The sequence below is a fragment of the Rhinopithecus bieti genome, unplaced genomic scaffold (genome assembly GCF_001698545.2).
Source record: "Rhinopithecus bieti isolate Rb0 unplaced genomic scaffold, ASM169854v2 scaffold_13704, whole genome shotgun sequence".
Classification (NCBI taxonomy): domain Eukaryota; kingdom Metazoa; phylum Chordata; class Mammalia; order Primates; family Cercopithecidae; genus Rhinopithecus; species Rhinopithecus bieti.
The window spans coordinates 2,335,519-2,357,164 of record NW_016808231.1 but is presented as its reverse complement, the minus strand read 5'-3'; the positions used below and the strand labels follow the sequence as shown (position 1 = coordinate 2,357,164).

At 42.9% G+C, this 21,646-nt stretch overlaps 1 protein-coding gene across 1 annotated transcript in view; it reads left to right on the top strand.

The window, feature by feature from the left end:
* Positions 1 to 16,976, top strand: part of CAB39 (calcium binding protein 39) — a 107,953-nt gene extending 90,977 nt beyond the window's left edge. The window contains exons 6-9 of the mRNA XM_017886373.1: positions 6,193 to 6,252; positions 9,948 to 10,013; positions 13,673 to 13,816; positions 14,429 to 16,976. Coding sequence (XP_017741862.1) covers positions 6,193 to 6,252; positions 9,948 to 10,013; positions 13,673 to 13,816; positions 14,429 to 14,617 — 459 coding nt within the window. The 3' untranslated portion in view covers positions 14,618 to 16,976. The remainder of the gene's footprint in view (positions 1 to 6,192; positions 6,253 to 9,947; positions 10,014 to 13,672; positions 13,817 to 14,428) is intronic.
* The last annotated feature ends 4,670 nt before the right edge of the window (positions 16,977 to 21,646 follow it).

The following is a 21,646-nucleotide window of genomic DNA, read 5'->3' as shown; positions in this document are numbered from 1 at the left end:
CTGATCTTTGACAAACCTGACAAAACAAGAAATGGGGAAAGGATTCACTATTTAATAAATGGTGTTGGGAAAACTGGCTAGCCATGTGTAGAAAGCAGAAACTGGATCGCTTCCTTACACTTCATACAAAAATTAATTCAAGATGGATTAAAGACTTAAATGTTAGACCTAAAACCATAAAACCCTAGAAGACAACCTAGGCAATACCATTCAGGACATAGGCATGGGCAAGGACTTCATGACTAAAACACCAAAAGCAATGGCAACAAAAGCCAAAATAGACAAATAGGATCTAATTAAACTAAAGGGCTGCTACACAGGAAAAGAAACTACCATCAGAGTGAACAGGCAACCTACAGAATGGGAGAAAATGTTTGCAATCTATCCATTTGACAAAAGGCTAATATCCAGAATCTGCAAAGAACTTAAACACATTTACAGAAAAAAATCAAACAATCCCATCAAAAAGTGGGCAAATGATATGAATAGACACTTTTCAAAAGAAGACATTTATGCAGCCAACAGACACATGAAAAAATGCTCATCTCTGGTCGTCAGAGAAATGCAAACCAAAACCACAGTGAGATACCATCTTACACCAGTTAGAAAGGCAGTCATTAAAAAGTCAGGAAGCCACAGGTGCTGAAGAGGATGTGGCGAAATAGGAACACTTTTACACTGTTGGTGGGAGTGTAAACTAGTTCAGCCATTGTGGAAGACAGTGTGGCGATTCCTCAAGGCTCTAGAAATAGAAGTACCATTTGACCCAGTGATCCCATTACTGTTTATTATATCCCATTAATGTTTATTGCACAGTGTCTGTGCAATAAACATTAGCTGTTATAATCCCTTGGTATATACCCAAGGGATTATAAATCATGCTACTATAAAGATACATGCACACGTATGTTTATTGTGGCACTATTCACAATAGCAAAGACTTGGAACCAACCCAAATGTCCATCAGTGATAGATTGGATTAAGAAAATATGGCACATATACACCGTGGAATACTATGCAGCCATAAAAAAGGATGCATTCGTGTCCTTTGTAGTGACATGGATAAAGCTTGAAACCATCATTCTGAGCAAACTATCGCAAGGACAGAAAACCAAACACCACATGTTCTCACTCACAGGTGCAAATTGAACAATGAGAACCCTTGGACACAGGGTGAGGAACATCACACACCAGGGCCTGTCGTGGGGTGGGGCATTAGGAGAAATACCTAATGTAAATGATGAGTTAATGGGTGCAGCAAACCAACATGACACATGTATACATATGTAACAAACCTGCGAGTTGTGCACATGTACCCTAGAACTTAAAGTATAATAAAAAAAATTTAAAAAAAAATGGCTTCTGAGCATTTTGGAAACTGTACCCACTGCCATCGTGGATTCACTAAGAGGAAGTTCAGTCATACTGATCTCATAGGTACTGGTGGATTGGGGGAGTAAAAGGGCGTGGCTGCCTAGGTTCACACCAGCTCTGCTGCTGATTTAACCTCCAATCTCTTCATCTGTTCAGATGCAGGTAATAACATGACCATATCAGTTGTTATGCCTTCACACAGTATCTGTGCAATAAACATTAGCTGTTAGAATTACTCCTTCATCACACTAAAGGATATTCTAGATGTTTTATAATTCTGCAAATCTGTTTTCATGGAAACAGTAAAAAAGCTGAGCTAGATGGAGTTTCAGTATAGTGATTTACAACCAGTTGTATGTTATATCCATACACTACTGGCAAGTAAATTGCCGTCACCCTGCAGAGAAACTTCTAGTGAATTTCCACAGGGCTTTCCCCACCCAGCTGAACGTTTTTATTAGTGACTGAAATAAAGGGTGACAAGGCATACTTATCAAATGTGTAGATGTTAGCCATAAAGGTAAGGACAACAGATAAGAGAGGATCCCAAAACTTAGAAAGGTCAGAGAGACCAGAATATAGCAGGATGAAGTTAAATGCAGATAACTGAGGTCTTCCACTTGACTCAACTGTACAAAATATGGGATGGAGGAATAACAATAGTTAATATGAAATGAGATACTCAGTATAATAATTACTAGAATGTAGATAATTTCATATAATACTCAACCCTAGGAAGGAAGTGTTATTACTGACTTTACAGATGAGGGAAGTGAAGCCTAGAGATTTTGACTGAAATCAGACAATAAATGGGGAAGTCAGACTTTGGACCCAGGCAGGCAGGCTACCAGAGCCCACTTTGAGTAAACAATTTTGAATACTTCCAATACAATTAAGCAGTATGATAATGCGTCCCCCAGAGCTCCATGTGACCAGGTAGTATGTAACCTAAGGAGCTAACTGATAGTCTCACTCCGGTATGAGCTTGTCAGGTAACAACACATAAATGTGTTCCATTCTTGGCGCTACACTTTAAAAGGCACATAGACAAATAGATGACTTTCAGAAGACAGTAGATGGTGAGGGGGACTCAGAACCCTGTCATTAGAGGAGTGGTTAAAGGAACTGTACGTATTTAGCCTGGAGAAGAGAAGACTCGGTAGGGACCTGCCATGAGAGCACTACTTGTATTTGAAGTGGGGTCCCATAGGGAATGGACAAAACATGCATCTGTCGGCTGTGATGGTTCCTGGAAAGTACTTGGGGATAGGTCTGACCCTAGCACAGGAAGAACTTTCTCACTGTAAGAGCTCCAGAGGTGAACCACACAACTGGGAGAATTGAGTTCCTTGTCCTTAGACATAATCAAACATCAAGTAGGAAATGGGGCCAAATGGTTTGCCAAGATGAATGTGAAAATAAGCCCCCTGGGTTAGCAGGATTTCTTCAAGGATCCCAGGGCTGTCTTAGCCACATGATGTTTCAGCCCAAACTCAAGCTTTTGGGAAGCTTTTAAATTCAGCCCACCCTAAAAGTTGGCTGCTCAGTCTGCTGGACTTGGGAAATGATCCCTAGTCTTCCTTCCATTATACAAGGGCCTGGCATAGACTGGAATTCAGATAGATGGAAGATCAGGAATCCTTTTATTCTCACCTCTGCTGACTGACCTTGCAACTCTGCTGTTCTGGGGTCACATGCACCCTAAACTTTGCAGGTCTGCATGCCCTTTGCCCATTATGTTCTATTCTGTTGGTCTACACACAGCCCCTCCCACCCACACTCACACCAGTTTGAGCTGTCCAAAGTTTTTGGCTGCAGTCACTAGGCTAAGGTTCCTTCTCATCTCTCGGTAGATCGAGGCACTGCTGATTGTCCTCATCTCCTCCTTTTCCCAGCTTAGTATTCACCTTTTTCTCTGTGCTGGCTCTTAACAGTTGCTCTTTTCCTCCTAGTGTTTTACACCCCCCCCCAACCCCCTCCTCAGGCCTTTGAATGGCCCTTTATAACAAAGGGTTTTCATCCTGTTATGTACTGGGTCCAACTCTTCCTTGGGCAGACTCTGAGTGCCCCTTTCAATCTCTCCTACCCCAAAGCCATTGAGATTTGATTTATGGTTGGCAGCAGTTTCCTGAGTTTCCAGATGATAACACATAGAATCTCCCCTACATGGGAAGATGTTAGATGTCCCCCTTTGCATGGCCCATGTGTGAGCCTCTGGCTCCTTTTGAGATACCTTGCAGAGTGAATACTCGCTTCACTCAAACCTTCAGTAAAAATGTGTTGTGCAACATGTTAACACCTAGAGGGCCTTTGCTTTATAGAGTAGATACTGTCTTCCTACCTGTTCCTAAGAATCCAACCTCAGTTGAGAGCCAGTGTCTCTCAGGACCCTCCTGCTTCGCATTCTCTTCATTATGTTACGACAGAACAGTGAGCAGCAGGTTCATTCTGCTGTACTTCCTCACACTGGCCTCCAGAACGATTTAGTCGCAAAAAGGTAGAAGCAACACTGTCTGACAGGGATCCTGACACATGAATTCCTAAGTTAACATACTCATTTGTTATTCACCAAGATTGTCAGTGCCTGCTCTGTGCCAGGCACTTAGGTTAATGTTATGTTACGTTACGTTACGTTACTTTACGTTACGTTACGTTATTACTTGAAATGAAAGTTTCACTCTTGTTGCCCAGGCTGGAGTGCAGTGGTGTGATTTCGGCTCACTGCAGCTTCTGCCTCCTGGGTTCAAGCGATTTTCCTGCCTCAGCCTCCTGAGTAGCTGGGATTACAGGCATGCACCACCACACCCAGCTAAGTTTTTGTATTTAGTAGAGATGGGATTTCACCATGTTAGGCTGGTCTCGAACTCCTGACCTCAGGTGATCCACCCACCTCAGCCAGGCGCACTATTCTTTAGGTGTGGGAGATTCAGCAGTGAACCCTACAGACAGGCATTGCCTTGTGGCACCTCCACAAGCAGGACTCCAGCCATAAACACACCACAATAGCATGTTAAATGGTGCTGTCCGTACTTGATTCATTCTCCTCATGTTCCTCTCTCCTTTGCATCTGTGACCCCATGGACCACACACAGTAGGAAGATAATAGAAATTCTCTTACCACTTTCCTCTTCTCCTTCACCTGGAGGGGAAACATTTTAACACTTCTTGCCAAACTCAAGGGTACTCAGAATAAACTCCATGTTTTCTAATATGTCCTGTTGAATCCTCAAGGAGGGTTTGGGAAAAATTGGGTAGGTCCTTCCTGGGCATCCCTGTGATAATCAGGAAATACAACACATACCCTATCCAGCAGTTTGAACAACTGTAAATCTTTGGGATGGGGTTAGAAACCTTCTCAAAAGCATACTTTGAAGATTGCTGAATGTGATGTTTTTCCAGACATGTTCCCTGATTTTATTGGTTCATTCATTGATTTATTAAATATTAAGCTCTTACTATGCGCTGGGCATTGCATAGGTGCTGGAGATTCAAAGATTAATAAAAACAGACGTGATCCTGGTATTTACGGAACTTACAGTGTAGTATAAGAGAGACTTGAATCAAATAATCCCACAAACCACCGTAAAGTCACAGCTATGTCCGGTGCTTTCGTGCTGGTGACCAATCAAGAGGAATCGAGGGCCGAAGGATGAACAGTAGGTAACCAGGCAGTGGGGAAAGCCTGTACAGAGGCCCTTTCGGGAAGGACTTTCACAGAAAGTAGGTGACAAAAGAGCTCCCTGTGGAGTCTGGGACCTGACATCTGGAGTGAGCTATGGCACTTCCCTCGTTTGCTTGACCACGGGGCATTTCTTAAAAGCATTTCTCAGAACCAATGTTTCATTTCAGCATACTTCAGGAAACACTAGTTCTTTGTAGTAACTTGGGCAACCTTCAAACATAAACAGGAACAAAAACCAGGAAAGTTAGTTGGGAGAAAGGCGATGATTGACACTATATGTAGCAGTGGTATGAAGGACCTTGATCCATTAGTTTACCAGCTACTAGCCAGGCCTTCCTGCTGTCACTTGTTCCCATTCTCTTTCCCACCCAGTGAGACCAAGGCTAGTCCTTTGCTAACATCTAGGTCCTGGAAGGCAGGGATCATATCTTTTTATCTTTGAAGCCCTAGCACCTAGAATTTTACCTGGCACATAGTAAATATTTCTGAATGATTGTTCCTTGGGAAAGCTGTAGAGTGAGGCATAGGGTTCTATTTCATGGTAATACAAAATCAGACTGGAGGTTCACAGTCATTGTTAATTCTACATTATCATGCCAACATTCTGCTTACCTAAAACACATTCTGCCTCTAAAAAATTTGCATTAGCTATGAACCTGAATGTGATTGAATTTAGGAGGAAGAAAATAGAGCCTCTAATCCTTTTTCCAATAGAAGACATTTCCTCTTTCTCCACTAGGAGTGCTAAGTGGGCGTGGAATTGTTTGATACTTTACCACTACTGTTAGCTTTGTTTTGTGTTTGTTTTAAATAACCAGCCCACTTGGGGAGTGTTAACTTTAACTACAATTCCTTATTCTTTTTCTTTAGCTTATATTTCCATTGCCTTTATCATTTTTTCCTTCTAAGAGCTATAGATCCATGACTCATCATAATCACTAAAATTGCAGTTCCAAATAATTAAAGATTTTATTTTGTTCTTATAGAATCAATGTTTTAATACAATTCATGCTGAAATGTTAAGTATGGTGATTTTAACAACAGTTTTATTAGGTAAAATGGTGTGGAATGTTTTAGGATTCTCTTTCTTGAAAACTTGGAAAACAACTGTAAAAAATTTTTTTTTCTTTTTTTAGGATTTACTTACAAGACATAAATTGCTCAGTGCAGAATTTTTGGAACAGCATTATGATAGAGTAAGTATATGAAATATTATTTTAAATAATAAATTGTAACTTGTTACCAGAAAGACTTAAATTAGGTTTTGTACTAGAATATTTATTTTGCATATGTAATGTTTATAAATGGTACTGTAGTTATTTCTCTTCTTAAACAGCTTGTAGAGTATTACTTGGTCAGAAGTAGATATTTTTGATTGACGTACTGCCCTTTGAAGCTTTTATTGCTTTAAAAGAGGAAAAGAAAGCATTTTGCTGCTAAAATGATAGTAAAGATAGTGGGAACATTATCTGACTTTTTAACTTTTCCTTCCTTTTCCATCAGTTGCCCCACATTTCTGCTGCATACAAATAGAGAGAAAGGGAGGCAGCAGCTGATAGGATGAGAGCAGCACTGGCCAGAGGGGACGGGAGCCCGGCTCTGCTCCTGCTCTACTGCTCACTCCTTTGTGGCCATGGCCAAGGCAGTTAACCGCTTGGGGACTTAGAAGTCCGTCCTTATTGTAAAATGAGGACATTGGACTAGCTTGTCGGTAAGGTCCCTTCCAGCACTGAGTCAATGTCAGATGTTCCTGGTAATAGTATCCCCCAGAGATTTGTCAATGATTTCCAGAGTGCTTGATAGCTTGATTTCCCTAGACCCCCACAACTGCCTCTAGGGCTGCCGTGTGAAATGATGTCTTCCACCACTGCCAGTTCTGCCAGCCTTGGGAGGATCTTCCGCAATACCCACAAGCACTGTTGTGATGTACTGGTTTAACTACACATCGCCGAAGATTCTGACAGGTGCCCTTAGAGAGGGTTGGAAGAATGACAGTCCACTTAAAATTCCTATCTATCCTGCAAGATTTGGTTTAGATTTTAATTTTTCTACTACTCATTTAAATTTTTGAAATCCTAAGTATTATTAATACTTCATTATTCACTTTGCTGTTCAAATACGTTATGAGATTCTTAGAGGCAAAAATCTATGCTTTCTCATTCTTTTGTGTGTTTTTTTTTTTTTCCTGTCTTTTCCCCCTGCCCTCCACTCCCAGTAAGAACCTAACACAACACTGATCACACAAGTCCTTCATAAGTAGCCTTATAAATGGCTTAAAAATTGCTGGTCCTTTATTTTTATTTCAGCTCATGTATATTTCGATATGGGTGTGTTTCTTCTTGTATGTTCATTGCTTTAAAATGGCAGCCCTGTCATCAACAGGGTGTTTTTACAGTAGACAGAAGCATGGACTTGAGCCTTGGACTGCCTGGATTCTGGCTGCACGTCTCAGCCCTACCATGGGCTAGTAAGACTTCAGCAACTGCCTTCATGCACGCTCTGTGCCTTCAGGGTCTTCCACCCTGAAGAAGGTTCTTCATAGTACCTGTCTACTGGGATCATCATGAGGATTAGATAAGAATGCATATGTGACATGCATGGCATAGTGCCTGGAACACAGGAAGCATTTAGTAAAGGTTAGCTCATTTATCATCACCACAAAGATTTTTCAACATACTAGTAATTTAAGGCCTACCAGAGACACAGACCAGCTAATTTCCAAGACATTTGCTACAGTGAAATCTATTTAATCTTGCAGTAAAATAGCTTCCTACATGTTGTTAATAGATGGCATCAGTTAGCAGGATTTTAGAAAAATGTATGTGAGGCAATTAATAAATATATAGAAAGCAATCAGATCTTACAGAGGGAGAAACTGTGGGGGATGTGGGTAATTTAAAGCCACAGGTGAGGTTATTACACCAAAATGCATGCTCTAAATTCTGGTACATTTTGGCTCTGAGCTTTCTAATAACCAAAGTGTAGAAAGAAATAAAAGCAATTAAAAGATGACAGTATTTGTAGAGTAAAATATAGGCTGGCTGCTCAAAAGAAACATAGCTTTCCTAGCACTGGGACCTGAAACAGATTTCTCTCCTTGGCATTCTTAAAGGAGAGTCAAGTTACAGTGTCATGTAGTGGACTGTCATTGCCATGGCATTGCAGTAAAAAAAAAGCTCAACTCCGATGTAGTTCCCTGAAAGCAAGTCTTTGAGGAACCCAGAAGTGGGTGGGAGGACAGGTATCTAGATTTGTTACTTATCCTTTGTCTGTCCTAATTCAGAGGAAAAAAACTAACATAATCTGAAGGAAACAGGGGCCACATATATACTCTACAGGCAGTTCTCCATGAAAAATTTCTTGGAACCAAGCTTATCCAAAGATGCAGCAGAAAATCAACTTGCATTTTCTATCAAGAACTTGAGATGTGTCTATTGTGTTACTGATTAAAAGCAGGTCCAGTTGTTTTGGTCATCAGTTTGATCATCATTTGAGAAGGTAGAGTTAACAGATTTTTCTGAAAAGAGAGAAATCTAACTCAAATACTTACTGAATAGATGGCCAGCTCACCTCTGCCAAGAGGTAGGCAAAAGAAATAATGTATAATTCTGTGTTAGCTCTAAACCAAGAAGGCCAGAAAGCACATTTTTGAGGCTTTGTAAGCCATGTAGTCTCTGTTGACTCTCCTGTCTGTTGTTCTGTGAAAGCAGCTGCAAATAATACAAAAACTTTTCAATGGATTCATGTTCAGTAAACAAATGAGGATGGACGTGTTCCAGAAGAACTTTCCACAAACAGGCAGCAGGCCATAGTTTGCTATCTCCTGCTCCAGACCACAGGTGTATGGCTAATAAGGACCCATCATAAAGCATGGACACCAGACATCTGTCTCTTGGACAGATGACAAAGCAGGCATCCCCTGACACTTGCCACAACCAAAGGAAAGTCTCAGGAAAGCACCAAGATCCAGCAGTCATACTAATGCTGCAGACTTTTAGAATGTTTTAAACCTATATGTGGTTTGAACAGACAGGCAAAAAATAAAATCTTAAAGCTAGCTGGCCTTGTCTACTGTGTTTTTTGAAGGATAGCCTTGGCCCCCGAGTTCCCGTCATTTTGGTTTTCTAACTCTCTGCTTTAATGGGCTTCTAGCCCTCACCATTCCAGCAGTGCCACTCTTGCCAGTGACCACTGTTTTGGAGATCTAGTGGACCTGTCAGTTCTTAAATTTGCGGCATTTTGTTCTCCCCAGGGCTTCATTCATGCTATGCCCTTCCTTTTTTATCTGCCCGGAATCTGTTCTCCCCTCCATTTCTGAGTAAAATCCCTCCCATCCGCCGGGTCTGAGCCTAAGCCACACCTTCAGTATTGCCCTGGTTAACACAATGCTGAATTTCTCCTCCCTTAATTTCTATTCTGAATTATTTTCTCTCTTTGCCTGATACATTGAAAGAGCAGGTAACTTTTCTCTTCATGGTTGTGCTTTAAACAAATTGAGTGCTTGTTTATATAAAATGTAAGTTTTTCAATCTGACATCAAGATACGAGAGCAGACTCAACAAGCAGAAGTGTGAGGGGTAAGGAAGTTAGGTTTTGTGCATAGGGAGCTTGGGGTGACAGAGAGGCCTGGATTTCAGCTCTCTCTGTGGGCCTGGCTGGAACTGGGAAGGGACTCAGTACCAGAAGCCCTCTTCATGGAGGGGATTGGTGGGATCACCTGAGGGTCTTAGAGCAAACATGTCAGAGGAAGACATGAAAGAGAATGGCAGGGAAGCCAGGGCAGCCGTTGGCCTTCATGGTGTGAGAAGTGTGTCCTTAAGCTAATTTACAATGTTACCTACCAGTCTTTTTTTTTCTTGCAATAACCCTGATACATGTTTTCTTATCTTAGTTTTTCAGTGAATATGAGAAGTTACTTCATTCAGAAAATTATGTGACAAAAAGACAGTCACTGAAGGTATGACATACCATTTTGTATAGCTTATTTCTGTGCACCTTGTGTTTGAAATGTGGATGTGGGGAAAGGGACTTGTGCAGGATGGGTCATAGACCTTTGGGGGAAATAAATACCTTTGCCGAGGGCCAAGATTTTTGCGGAAAGGAATGGAGTTGGACAGTGATCCATGTGGAGCACCTTCCAGCTTCTGAGTAAGGTGGAGACACGGAAAGGGAATAAATGGGAGTTTGAAGAAGACTTCATCTCCTAGCCTTCTTTGAGATTTTGGGCCGTAGTCATACCAGCTAGATGAAGGCACCCAGGGGCTGCCTGGGCCGTGGCCTGGGTGTCACAGGCAGGTAGGTGTGTGAGGGTGGAGGGAGGCGACGTGTGTGTGAGGCTGTGGACCACAGACAGGCTTGGCTGCTTTGTGTCAAAGCAGGATATCCTTTGCAAGTTTAGAATGTTAAATTTAAGATTTAAACTCTAGAACAAGGCTTGGCAAACTACAACCCATGGGCTAAATCCAGCCTGGAATAAAGACATGCTTATTTATTTACATATTGTCTGTGGCTATTTTGAGCTTCAGCAGCAGAATTAAATAGATGCCCCAGAGACCCTATGGCCTGCAAAGTCTAAAATATTCACTGTTTGGCCCTTGATAGTTTGCTGAACCCTGCTGAAGAAAATTCTTACAGCAGTTACTAAGTGCATACCCTCCATTCTGTCAGTAAGCAGTCCCAACAGGAACTAGAGAAGAAATCACAAAGGATTTGAGGGGAAAAAATCAAAATTCCATTCAGTTTTTTGCCAGGTCCATTTAAAATTTGACTTTGCCCAGAGTTCTTCCCCTCATAGGTGTCTGGACCAATAATGACCAAGACTCCATCCAGTCATCCCCTTCCTACCGTGGGGAAATCTCCCTTGAAGACCTTATCTTTCTGTGGAAAGACTAAAGGGACACCAGGAGCATCTGGAATACTTTGTGTCCTTTGATAGGAACACTGCAGCATCCTCATTTTCAATCAGCACTTTCTTTCAGACCAGCATATTCCTTCTTTCCGTGTAAGGCTGTAATTCCTACAGCAGGGCATCCATGACAGCCGCAGCTGGGGAACGGGCACCGTCCAGCCAGGCCCCTTGCTTTCCATTCATTGCTGTTGCTTGGGCCCAGCCATCCTCTTCATCTAGTGTTAGGGATCCCTAATGACTCTTTTCCCCGCCTCCCCTGGCTAGAGGATCATTTGCTATCCTTTCATCTTTGGGGGGTTGGACAGAACTTCTTGGCAGCTGTGGGAGGAGTTTCTCTTCCCTGGACATCAGTGTGTGAGAGAGTGGAGGTTCCTCGGGCCTCTCCTGCTCTGTGATTCTCAAAAGGGCTGAGGTGTACTCTTGCCAGCGGTTACACAGATGCACACAGGTCACTGGAGTCAGTATCTTCTAAGGCCACAAAGGCCAGACAGGATAGCCTAGGTTAGTAGCTTCTAGGGCCGTTGTGGGAAGAAGCGGGGGTGTTGGGGAGGTTATTGGCAAATCCATAAACTTTGACCAAATGTTGGATTCCTGGGCTGTTTGGATAAGTAAGGAGAACGGCCTTCAAGACCCTTCTGCCATTCAGAATTACCAACATGAAAGGCTGAGACCGCCATTTCCAAGCCCCTAGGAATGGATGTAAAAGCAAGTTGCTGGTTCCTGCAGTTGATGTTAGCGGTGGGCCTGTGAGTGCCCCATGAAAACATGGAGCAGCTTCAGCAGCAGCCGTAGTTTAAGGATGGATTTTAATTTATACTCTCTTTTTTGTAGCCACATAGGCATTTATTTATTCCCATATTTATGTTGCCAGCAAATTTATATTCCCTATGCAAGACTCTAAGTTTTTTAGTAAAGAATTACATCTTTGGGCTGAGTACGGTAGCTCACGCCTGTAATCCCAGCACTTTGGGAGGCCGAGGCAGGTGGGTGGATGGAGGTCAGGAGTTCGAGACCAGCCTGGCCAACATGATGAAACCCTGTCTCTACTAAAAATACCCCCCAAAATTAATTAGCCAGTTGTGGTGGCACAAGCCTGTATTCCCAGCTACTTGGGAGACTGAGGCACGAGAATCACTTGAGCTCGGGAGGTGGAGGTTGCAGTGAGCCAAGATTGTGCCACTGCGCTCCAGCCTGCGTGACAGAGTGAGACTGTCTCAAAAAATAAAAGAATTACATGTTTGAAGTCATCTTCCTTCATATTTTCTTTGGTTTCTGTGATAGAAAAGAACACAAAACTATAAATCACGTAATACTGACTTTTCAGTCTTTGTAAGAGTAGATGCTGGTTGCTTCTCACCGTAAGAATAGATTTTGTGATTCACGTTGATATGAAACCTAATCTTTTGAGTTCTTCCTATGAGTTCCTTATAAAGCCTAAGTAAAATAGATTTGTTTTCTTGCACATCAGCTTATTTTTTATTTAATATAATGACAAGTTACTTATCCAGAGATCAGTTATCTGGAAACTTCAAGTATCTAGAACATAGCCAGAAACACAGAAAGGAAGCAACAAAAGCGATTAAAGCAAAGACTCAGCGGCGCTGTTCGCACCTTTTCTTCCCTTAGCCCTCACTCACTCACATCTCTGCAAATGCAGGCCTGATGGGTGTTTTGCACATACTGACGCTCGTTTCTCACTGCACTCTCCTGAGATCGAGGCACTGTTGCCCACCCTCATTATACAGATGATGGAACCGAGGCACAGAGGAGTTCAATCAAATGTGCCCAAGATTACAGAGCTCACAAGAAGTAGGGAGCCAGGATTGGAACCCAGGCAGGCTGGCACCAGGGACCAAGCTCTTCACTGATCTGCCTCTGCCCACAAGGACCACAGCTTGGGCAGCCCCACTGCTGGCTCTGCACACTCAGGCTTGGCCAGGTTGTTGGCATGTTGACAGCCTGAAGAAGTGACTGCTGGTTTTAGGAAAGAGTAAGCAATGACAGTTTAAAAGTTGTGAGTTTACATGATACAACCAACTTTCCAGAAATTAGTAAACCCTGAAGTCAACAGATGATTTTTAGCGTAATTGGTATAACTAGTGATGATGAGGATTGGTAAGAAAACCCTGGATTATATTCAGGAGACTTAAGAAGGAGCAGAAAAAAACTCACTTGTGTAAACCTTTCTGAATTAGCTGTGATAAAATGGTACCTGTGGCATGTGCAGGGTACACGTATGGAAAACTTGGGACACAAAACCCTTGATCCTGGAAAGCCCTGCTAAATAAAATTTAAAAATAGTTATTTTAAATTAAGCTAAGGTTTGTGGTTAACAGGAATAATCAATAACTTTTGACCATTTTCTGAATAGTTTCTTTTTAGCAAGCTAACACAAATGCACGCTTAAAAAGGAGGCTCTGAGAGTCTCCAACTCAGGGCCAAGGGGACATCTTGAACATCCTCTGCAGAGAGCAGCGTCAGGCCTCCTGTAGATTTCATCTCCTCAGGGAAAGGTAGGAAGGCATTCAGGTGGCGGAGAGAAGGCCCTTGATAGCTTTTAGTTTGTAATTCAGTTCAGTTCTTCAGTCTTTTGAGTGCCTACTAATATGCTATACTTGATGATTATGAAATAAGTTATTTTTTTAAACTTTGATTTTTCCTTAAATTTTAATAACAATGTAAGAGTAATTGTTTAAATGTCTTCTCAGCTTCTCGGTGAACTACTACTAGATAGACACAACTTCACAATTATGACAAAATACATCAGTAAACCTGAAAACCTCAAATTAATGATGAACCTGCTGCGAGACAAAAGTCGCAACATCCAGTTTGAGGCCTTTCACGTTTTTAAGGTAGAGTACTAGAACCATCAATGATACTGTCCACTGGAATTGATCGTCTTCTTTCATTTGCAAATGACGGGAATTATTAGCCTCACTTTGGTAATCCAGGTGACTTAATTAAATTCAGTCACTTTTATATTTGTGTGCTATGACTTTTAAACAGAAAGATAGACCTGGAAACAGGGATTACTATTTGGATTTGGGAACAAGAAAGTTTATTTATAGAGGAGGGTCATTTATCCTTGGCCTAGAAGATTATTAACTGCAAAACAAAAGCATTTCTTAATGCTTTCTGTGGAGGTGTCATTCTTAAAATCCAGTCTGACCTCTTGTGCTGAGAAATAATTTCTGCCCATTTTATTCTAAAATCAGTCTGTATTTAATAGTAAACACTGTGTTGCAGGGCTGGCAGAATGAGTTTATCAGTCGTATTTGTGTTAAAACATGTAATTATTTCTCTAAATTGTAAAATAAGGCCTTCTAAAGCAAAACCTAATGACCCTGACTTCAGCGCCACCCCAGGAGAACATACCTTTGTGCTTTTCTGCGCTGTGGCTGCAGCTCAGGTGTGGCTGCGTTTTCTTCTTTCTCTGTGCCTCATGTGCATTTCTCTCCATGCAGGTGTTTGTAGCCAATCCTAACAAGACACAGCCCATCCTAGACATCCTCCTCAAGAACCAGACCAAACTCATAGAGTTCCTCAGCAAGTTTCAGAATGACAGGACGGAGGATGAGCAGTTTAACGATGAGAAGACCTATTTAGTTAAACAGATCAGGGATTTGAAGAGACCAGCTCAGCAAGAAGCTTAATCTCCAATAAACATCTATGTTAAATCCAAATTCAGCGTTTGCTGTTAGCTATTCAGCATCAGGCACTCTTACTGATTCATGAGGAACATTACTGCTAATCTGCTGTTAAGTGAACGGTTTTTCATTTTACCCTTTTGTTTTTCAGTCCAGGTTGGAGATCGTAGCTGCTGCTGCTTGCACACTAGGGCACATGTGGGCTTTCTCTTGATCTTTGTGTCATTTCAGAATTCAAAGTACTACGGAAGTTCTGAACATGGCTGGGTTCATGAAGGCAAATGTATGAATGAGAGTGTGGTTTAGGAAAGAGGGCATTGATACCAGATTAGACCTATGTGTTTGCACCCATCTTTGTTGGCGATCGGAGTGCAGTGTGGCAAGTGCACACCTGGCATCCCTGCGTCGGATCGTACACCTTCGCTGAAGGAAAATGACGCAGAGCTTTATCTGAAATCAGAGGGGAACTGTATCCAAAATGGGAGTTTGGGGGCAGATAAAGTTGATGTGCGAATAAATTGATACTGAAACTTAGCAACTTCTCAAAAGTGTAAAGAAGCCTCGTAAGATCATAAGGAAAATGTATATATGCTTTTCACAGCTTTCTAGAATTTTTTGACATTTGATTTTCTTGAGACTTGTAAACCTGGATATGTTGAAGGGTATTTGTTAATTTTACTTTTCGAAGATATTTTAAAAAGTAGAGCTAGCAATGACACCTTGCATTTCATTTCAACACTGCTTACAGGTTTCTTTTGTATATAATTCTTAGAATGCTCATTTCTTTTAAATGGTTTAATTTGTACAGCAGAGGAATGTTATTGTAGTAGTATGTAACTATTACCTAATACTGAGTTTTTGCAAAAAAACAATGAATGCTCATATGTAATTGAAATACTTCAGATCACATGAAAATGCTGATTTAACATTTAAGTATCACAGCATTAAAAGAAAAAAAAAGTAAACCAATCCTTTGTATTCAGTTACCTAACGGGGTGCCATCAGTAAGCTGCGATACAGCCCTGGAGCTCAGTCAGCCACACCTTCCTGCATCCTATTGGCCTTACTCATTTAAAATGAGTTAATGAATCCGCCAGATCTGTGAATGATAGAGATTATGCTAAATTAATGCTGATTCTTTGTGTGTGTGGGAAACCTCTGTAGAGCACCTTTTCTTTCTTAGACTAAGTAATCCAGTACAATAGTTGTGAACTGAATAATTAAAACTTTGGCTTCTCTAGGAAAAGAAGACTTCCTAGTCATAGGTGTCCTATGGGGAAATTTATTTTTTTTATGTCCTGTTCCTTAATGCTGCAAATTATCAGTATTTATCAAGTAACTGATTTTGCACCACTTTTTTGTTACTGTGACCACGGCAGAACAATGTCTTCTAGACTATATCTATGTAAAGTTATTAGAATGGTATCTGTTCATTTTAGTGATATGAAGATCACAACTAACAACTTACAAATCAGAGTTTGCCAGTTCAAATTCAGCATGGCTGCAGCTGAAGAAATTGATATGATTATTCTTTGCTAGCCTCTCTTACTAATGGAATTATATATTGGCCAGTAAAATGGGCCTCCCAATTGCTGTTTCAGCAGGTTTTAAAACCTTCAAGAACATCAGTTAGGAAAATAGCTCCAGAAAATACAGATATATTTTATTTTTATTAAAATGGCAGTCTGCATCATAATTGGCGTTTCCTGAGACTGTCTTTACCAGAATCTGTGTGAAATAAGGCAATCTAGTCTCCTCGAAAAGAAAATCTCTTAGATGTTTAGGAAGGCAGACTTGGCCGTGATGTGGTGTCCTGGCTTTTGTGGTATAGTGCTGTGTGTATGGAGTTCGTGTAAAAACATGGATTACACCAAGTGGAAGAAATGTCTTCTTGCCAAGCTCGTTCTTAGAACTTACACAAAAAAACAGTTTCCACTTTGGCAATGATGTTGTAGCCTTTTAGGTGGAAGACAGTGAGGGGGTGCAGTGTGTCAGAGACAACATTAATGTGTTACTCTTGCATTGGAATCTGAAGGTAGTTCAGACTTCTTGGGTTTTGTTTTTAAGCAAAACAATGTGAAAACATTTAAGGTTGAAATGTTGCATTTGAAGTTATGATCGTTTAATATATTCATATTACCAAGACTATTATACTGGAAGTGGTTTCTTTTTGTGTTATAAAGGTTTAATTTTACATAAGGCAGTTACTTAATGTGATTTTTAACCCTTAAAAAAGTGGAGATGTATACATTTGTTAACAATGCCATGAAAGCATTTTCTTTCTCCTAAGGAAAAGTGAATTTCTTATCAGAATATCTGGCTGGCCCTGTAATTTAAATTAAAATAAAATTTTGGAGAAACAGCATTGTCTGTCTTTATGATGGATTGTAGACATTGCATTTGTGTTACTGTGAACAGCTTCATCAGGAGACACACCTGCCCGAATTTTGTCACCAACTGAAAGCGGAGGGACAGTTAACACCCATTCCTGTCTGCCTTTTTCCCTGTTCAGGGGCTTCACTCCGCCCCGCCCCGCCCCCCAACCACCTTCGTGCTCATGTTTTCCTTACCCTTCCTGAGTAAAATTATACCTTTTAATGGCACCGTTTCTTAGACCCTAACGTTTTGAGGAGTAGATCCTCTCTCTTTGATTCTGTATCCCGCTGTTATCAACACTGCAAGGCTAAACTAGAACACTCAGCCCGGAGTATTCACAGGTTACTGATGTGAAATGATCATGAAGGCGAGGGGACCATGGAAGCAGGAACAAGAACTCTGGCACTGTAAAGAATGTCCCTCGTCTGTCTTCCAGGGTGGCTCGTAATCCGTAGTGCACAACCCTGCCCTTGACTTTAACCCCTGTCAGTAAATGAAATCTTTATTCTGTGGAGTGAAGGCAAGGGACATGCTCTTGCCAAAGACACTTCATCCAAGTAACAGTGTCCTATTTGTTATATCTGCCAAGTAGTTCAGTCTACTTGCATGTTGTAGTTCCCCAAAGGTGATAAGGGCCCATTAAGTCATAACTTGTGACTTGGCCACTTCTAAGGATCACCAGGCTGAGGACTGGATTCGTGCTTCAGCTCAAATTCCACTTCCTACCACAATCACCAATCAAATGTCCTCCTCCCCTTGCCAAAAAAAGCCCCAGAACATTGCGCTTCAGGCAGTTCAGGAGTAGTGCAGTTCTCACCCAGCCTTCCTATTTAGGCTCCAGCAAGATCCTGATCAGGGAGTGCTCTGAGGCTGCAGTCAGTATCCAATACCTTGTTCATGCTGGAGGCTAGAGCCACTCGAGGTCATGAAGAAAGTCCACCTGCTGATGTGCCGAAGTTGTCCTTTACGGGAAGAGCGGGCGGCCCAGGACACACCGCCCTTCAGGTGCTCTGGGATGTGTCAGGAATCTTCTCCCTGGCCATGGCTGTGTCCTCACTGACCATCTCGTTTCCAGAAGACATGAAGGACGGTAAGATTCTCCCCACTCAGCAATCTCAGTCCTGCAGAAAGTCCCACTGGAGCTTTTCACTACTAATACCGTCCGCTTTCACCCGCTGACAGTCCGCTTGCGGTCAACCAACACACCTCTGCCACCAAGCACTGAAGACCCAAGAAGTGCCTAATAAGGACCTTAAGCTTTCGAACCTCCAGGAATCCTGCCGCCAGCATTCACACTGACTGAAGAGGTTGGTGGTGGTTGCACAAGGCTGTGGCACTGCACAGCTGTATTAGGGCTTCATGCTGTGTGTGCCCTTACAGTGTACCTTGCTCATGTCTGAGAACTGACAGCCAAGTGCCCGTCCCCACTGTGGCTGGCAGGTGGGGCAGGTTCCACCTGATGGCCCGTCCACCTGGAGCTAAATCTCCAAGGACGGTGACCCCCTTGGTTGCTATGCAGAGGACTTCATCCTTTGCAAATTGTTAAAACTTTTTATTTTTTCTAGGTAGCACTTCAGTAGTAAGACCTCAGAGATTTCTGGAAAAGATTGACTTTTTTTTTTTTTTTTTTTTAGACGGAGTCTCGCTCTGTCGCCAGGGCTGGAGTGCAGTGGCGGGATCTCAGCTCACTGCAAGCTCCGCCTCCCGGGTTCATGCCATTCTCCTGCCTCAGCCTCCCGAGTAGCCGGGACTACAGGCGTCCGCCACCTCGCCCGGCTAGTTTTTGTATTTCAGTAGAGACAGGGTTTCACCGTGTTAGCCAGGATGGTCTCAATCTCCTGACCTCGTGATCCGCCCGTCTCGGCCTCCCAAAGTGCTGGGATTACAGGCTTGAGCCACCGCGCCCGGCCAAGATTGACATTTTTTCAACATTCTACACAAGATTGACAGGTTTTACAGATGAGCTTTAGCTCATAAGAGCCCCTTTCCCTTGGTAATAATTTATTATCACTTAAATCTTGGTGTTCCGTGGAAACAGCATGGTCTAGCTGTAAGTTTTGGTAGCTGAGTCTTGTTTCCTTGAAATGCAATGGGCGTGCAAAGGCAGGAAAGAGCCGCAGGCCAGCTGGAGAGGCTTCTGCCCAGAGGAAGTTTCCAGGCAAGACTGCACAACTGGTGACTCCCTCCTCCTTCCCCATGGGCTGCAGCTTGAAGACCTCAAGTCCCCTCTAGCCTAACCCAGTCCCAGGGAACAAAACCCCTCCCCAGAAACACTGCTTACACACATTCATGGGGACCTTTGCCTATAACCCCATCATCTTAACAAAGTCCTCACCTGTGTGGAGAAAAAGGAAGTGAGGGTCCCTCTGCACCAAGTCCCCTCCTAATCCAAGGAGCACCTTTTCACGATTAGCTGAATCTCTGTGTGGTCCTGGGCTCAATCTAAAACATCGAGGACCTGCTGGTTTCTGGGATCTCACTCCTTTGAAGATCCAGGGCATGAGGTAGGGTTGGGTGCCAACCTGAACACTGAACACTAAGTGCCCTGTCCGGGCCCCACACCCTGTCCTTGACACCCGCTTCTGCTTATTATGAATACCTGTGACCCTGCCTCGGCGCTCTCCTCTGGCCCCAAATAAAGGAGTGACTGTCCCCAGAAGCAGCCCTTAGCTGATGAAGATGACAATGGCTGGTGGATAAATACCCCAGTGTCCTTGGCCCTCAGCTGGGACAGCTGCACTCCTGCCTTTCAGAGCCCGCAGCAGGGCTGAGCTCTGACGCCCACTGCATTAACCAACTTGTTAGAAACCTTTCGTCAGATTATTTCCATCCCCGGCTCACATCCCACTCTGTAGTGTCTCCTGGGATCGTGTCCCAAATAATAACCAACATTGGAACCCTTATCTGAGGGTGTGCTTCCGGGGTAACCCAAACTAAGACATGCTCGTTTTGTTTCTTCTAACTCACAGCCATGCCCGTGGTCAGCCAGGTGAGAGGCCTCTCTTCTGAAAGAGGAGGCCAGTGGGACAGCAAACAGGGCTGCCTGTCCTTCTGGAAGCATCCTTCTTGTCTGTCGCCTCAATATTTAAGAGAGGTTGGTCCCCAAGTATGCATCAAAGCCTGACACCAGGTAGGGAGAAGCCCAGCTCAGCAGAGCCGCTCTTGACCACAGCTCCTCCTGCCTAAAGAAGCTGTTCTGAGACCCTCGCCATAGGCTTGCTGTTCCCCAGTCAGCCAATGGCCCCTGACTCGTATCCTTTCAAAAGCAGCCGGATAAGACACACCATCTGCTCCCAGATAGTTCTTCATGGTCATAAACATGCTAGCAAAACTGGAAAACTCCAGATTTTCTCACGTTTTGGCCCCTTAAAAAAAAAAAAAAAGACTTCAAAGGTATAGTCTAGCCCAACAAAATGATTGCACAATTGGGAACTGGTGCCAGAATTTTAGGAAACGTCCTGGTTGAGATAAGAATTTGGATGGGGACAGTGGAGAGAGGGCTAGGGTCTGTGTGGAGGCAGAGCCCACCCAATGGTGCTGAGGCAGCTCAAAGACACCTGAAGCGGCCCCTCTGCCTTGCGGGGTCCCCTTCAGCTCTTCCTGCAGTCAACTTGCTTTCATTTTTTTAAAAGTCCACTGGGTGGCAGTAGAGCTCCTTGTTTTTAGCAGGCACTGAGCTAGCTGGAGGGAATGCAAATCTGGGCAACAGAGACCCTGGGATGTCGTGAACCCACCTGCCCTGAGCTTCCTGGACGCCGTTTTGAGCAAAAAGGCAGGGATAGTCTAAGGGGGTTATGAAAAGAATGACAGAGGCCGGGCGCAGTGGTTCAAGCCTGTAATCCCAGCACTTTGGGAGGGCCAGGCGGGCATATCACCTGAGATCGGGAGTTCAAGACCAGCCTGACCAACATGGAGAAACCCCGTCTCTACTAAAAATACAAAAAATTAGCCGGGCGTGGTGGCGCATGCCTGTAATCCCAGCTACACGGGAGGCTGAGGCAGGAGATATGCTTAAAACTGGGAGGCGGAGGTTGCAGTGAGCCGGGATTGCGCCTTTGCACTCCAGCCTGGGAAACAAAAGTGAAACTTCATCTCAAAAAAAAAGAAAAAAAAAAAAAGAAAGAAAGAAAAGAAGAAAAGAGTGACACAGGGCGGGACAGATGTGTGAGAGTAACATGTGAAAGGTAGAGTTTAGGTGGTAGGTATATGGTTGTTTTGGTTGCTAATAAACTTCAGTTTTTGGAAGAGTTTTAGATTTACAGAAAACGTTGCAAAGATGACACAGAAAGAGCCCATATACTCTGCACCCCATCTTCCCTGTTATTAACATCTCACATGACTGGTATATTTGTTAAAATTAAGGAACCAATGTGGATACACTATTATTAGGTAAAGTCCATACTTTATTCTGAGCTCCTTATGTTTTCCCTGATGTCCTTTTCCTGTTCCCAGATCCCATCCAGGATCCTATGTTCTATTTAGTTGAGAGTTTCTCAGACTTTGGTTTTTGCTGACAGTTTTCAAAAGTACTGGTCAGGTATTTGTGGAATCTCCCTCGACTGGGATTTGTCTGCTGTTTTTCTCATGATTAGGATGAGATTATGGGGTTTGGGAGGAAGACCATACAGATAAAGTGCTTTTTTTTTTTTTTTTTTTTTT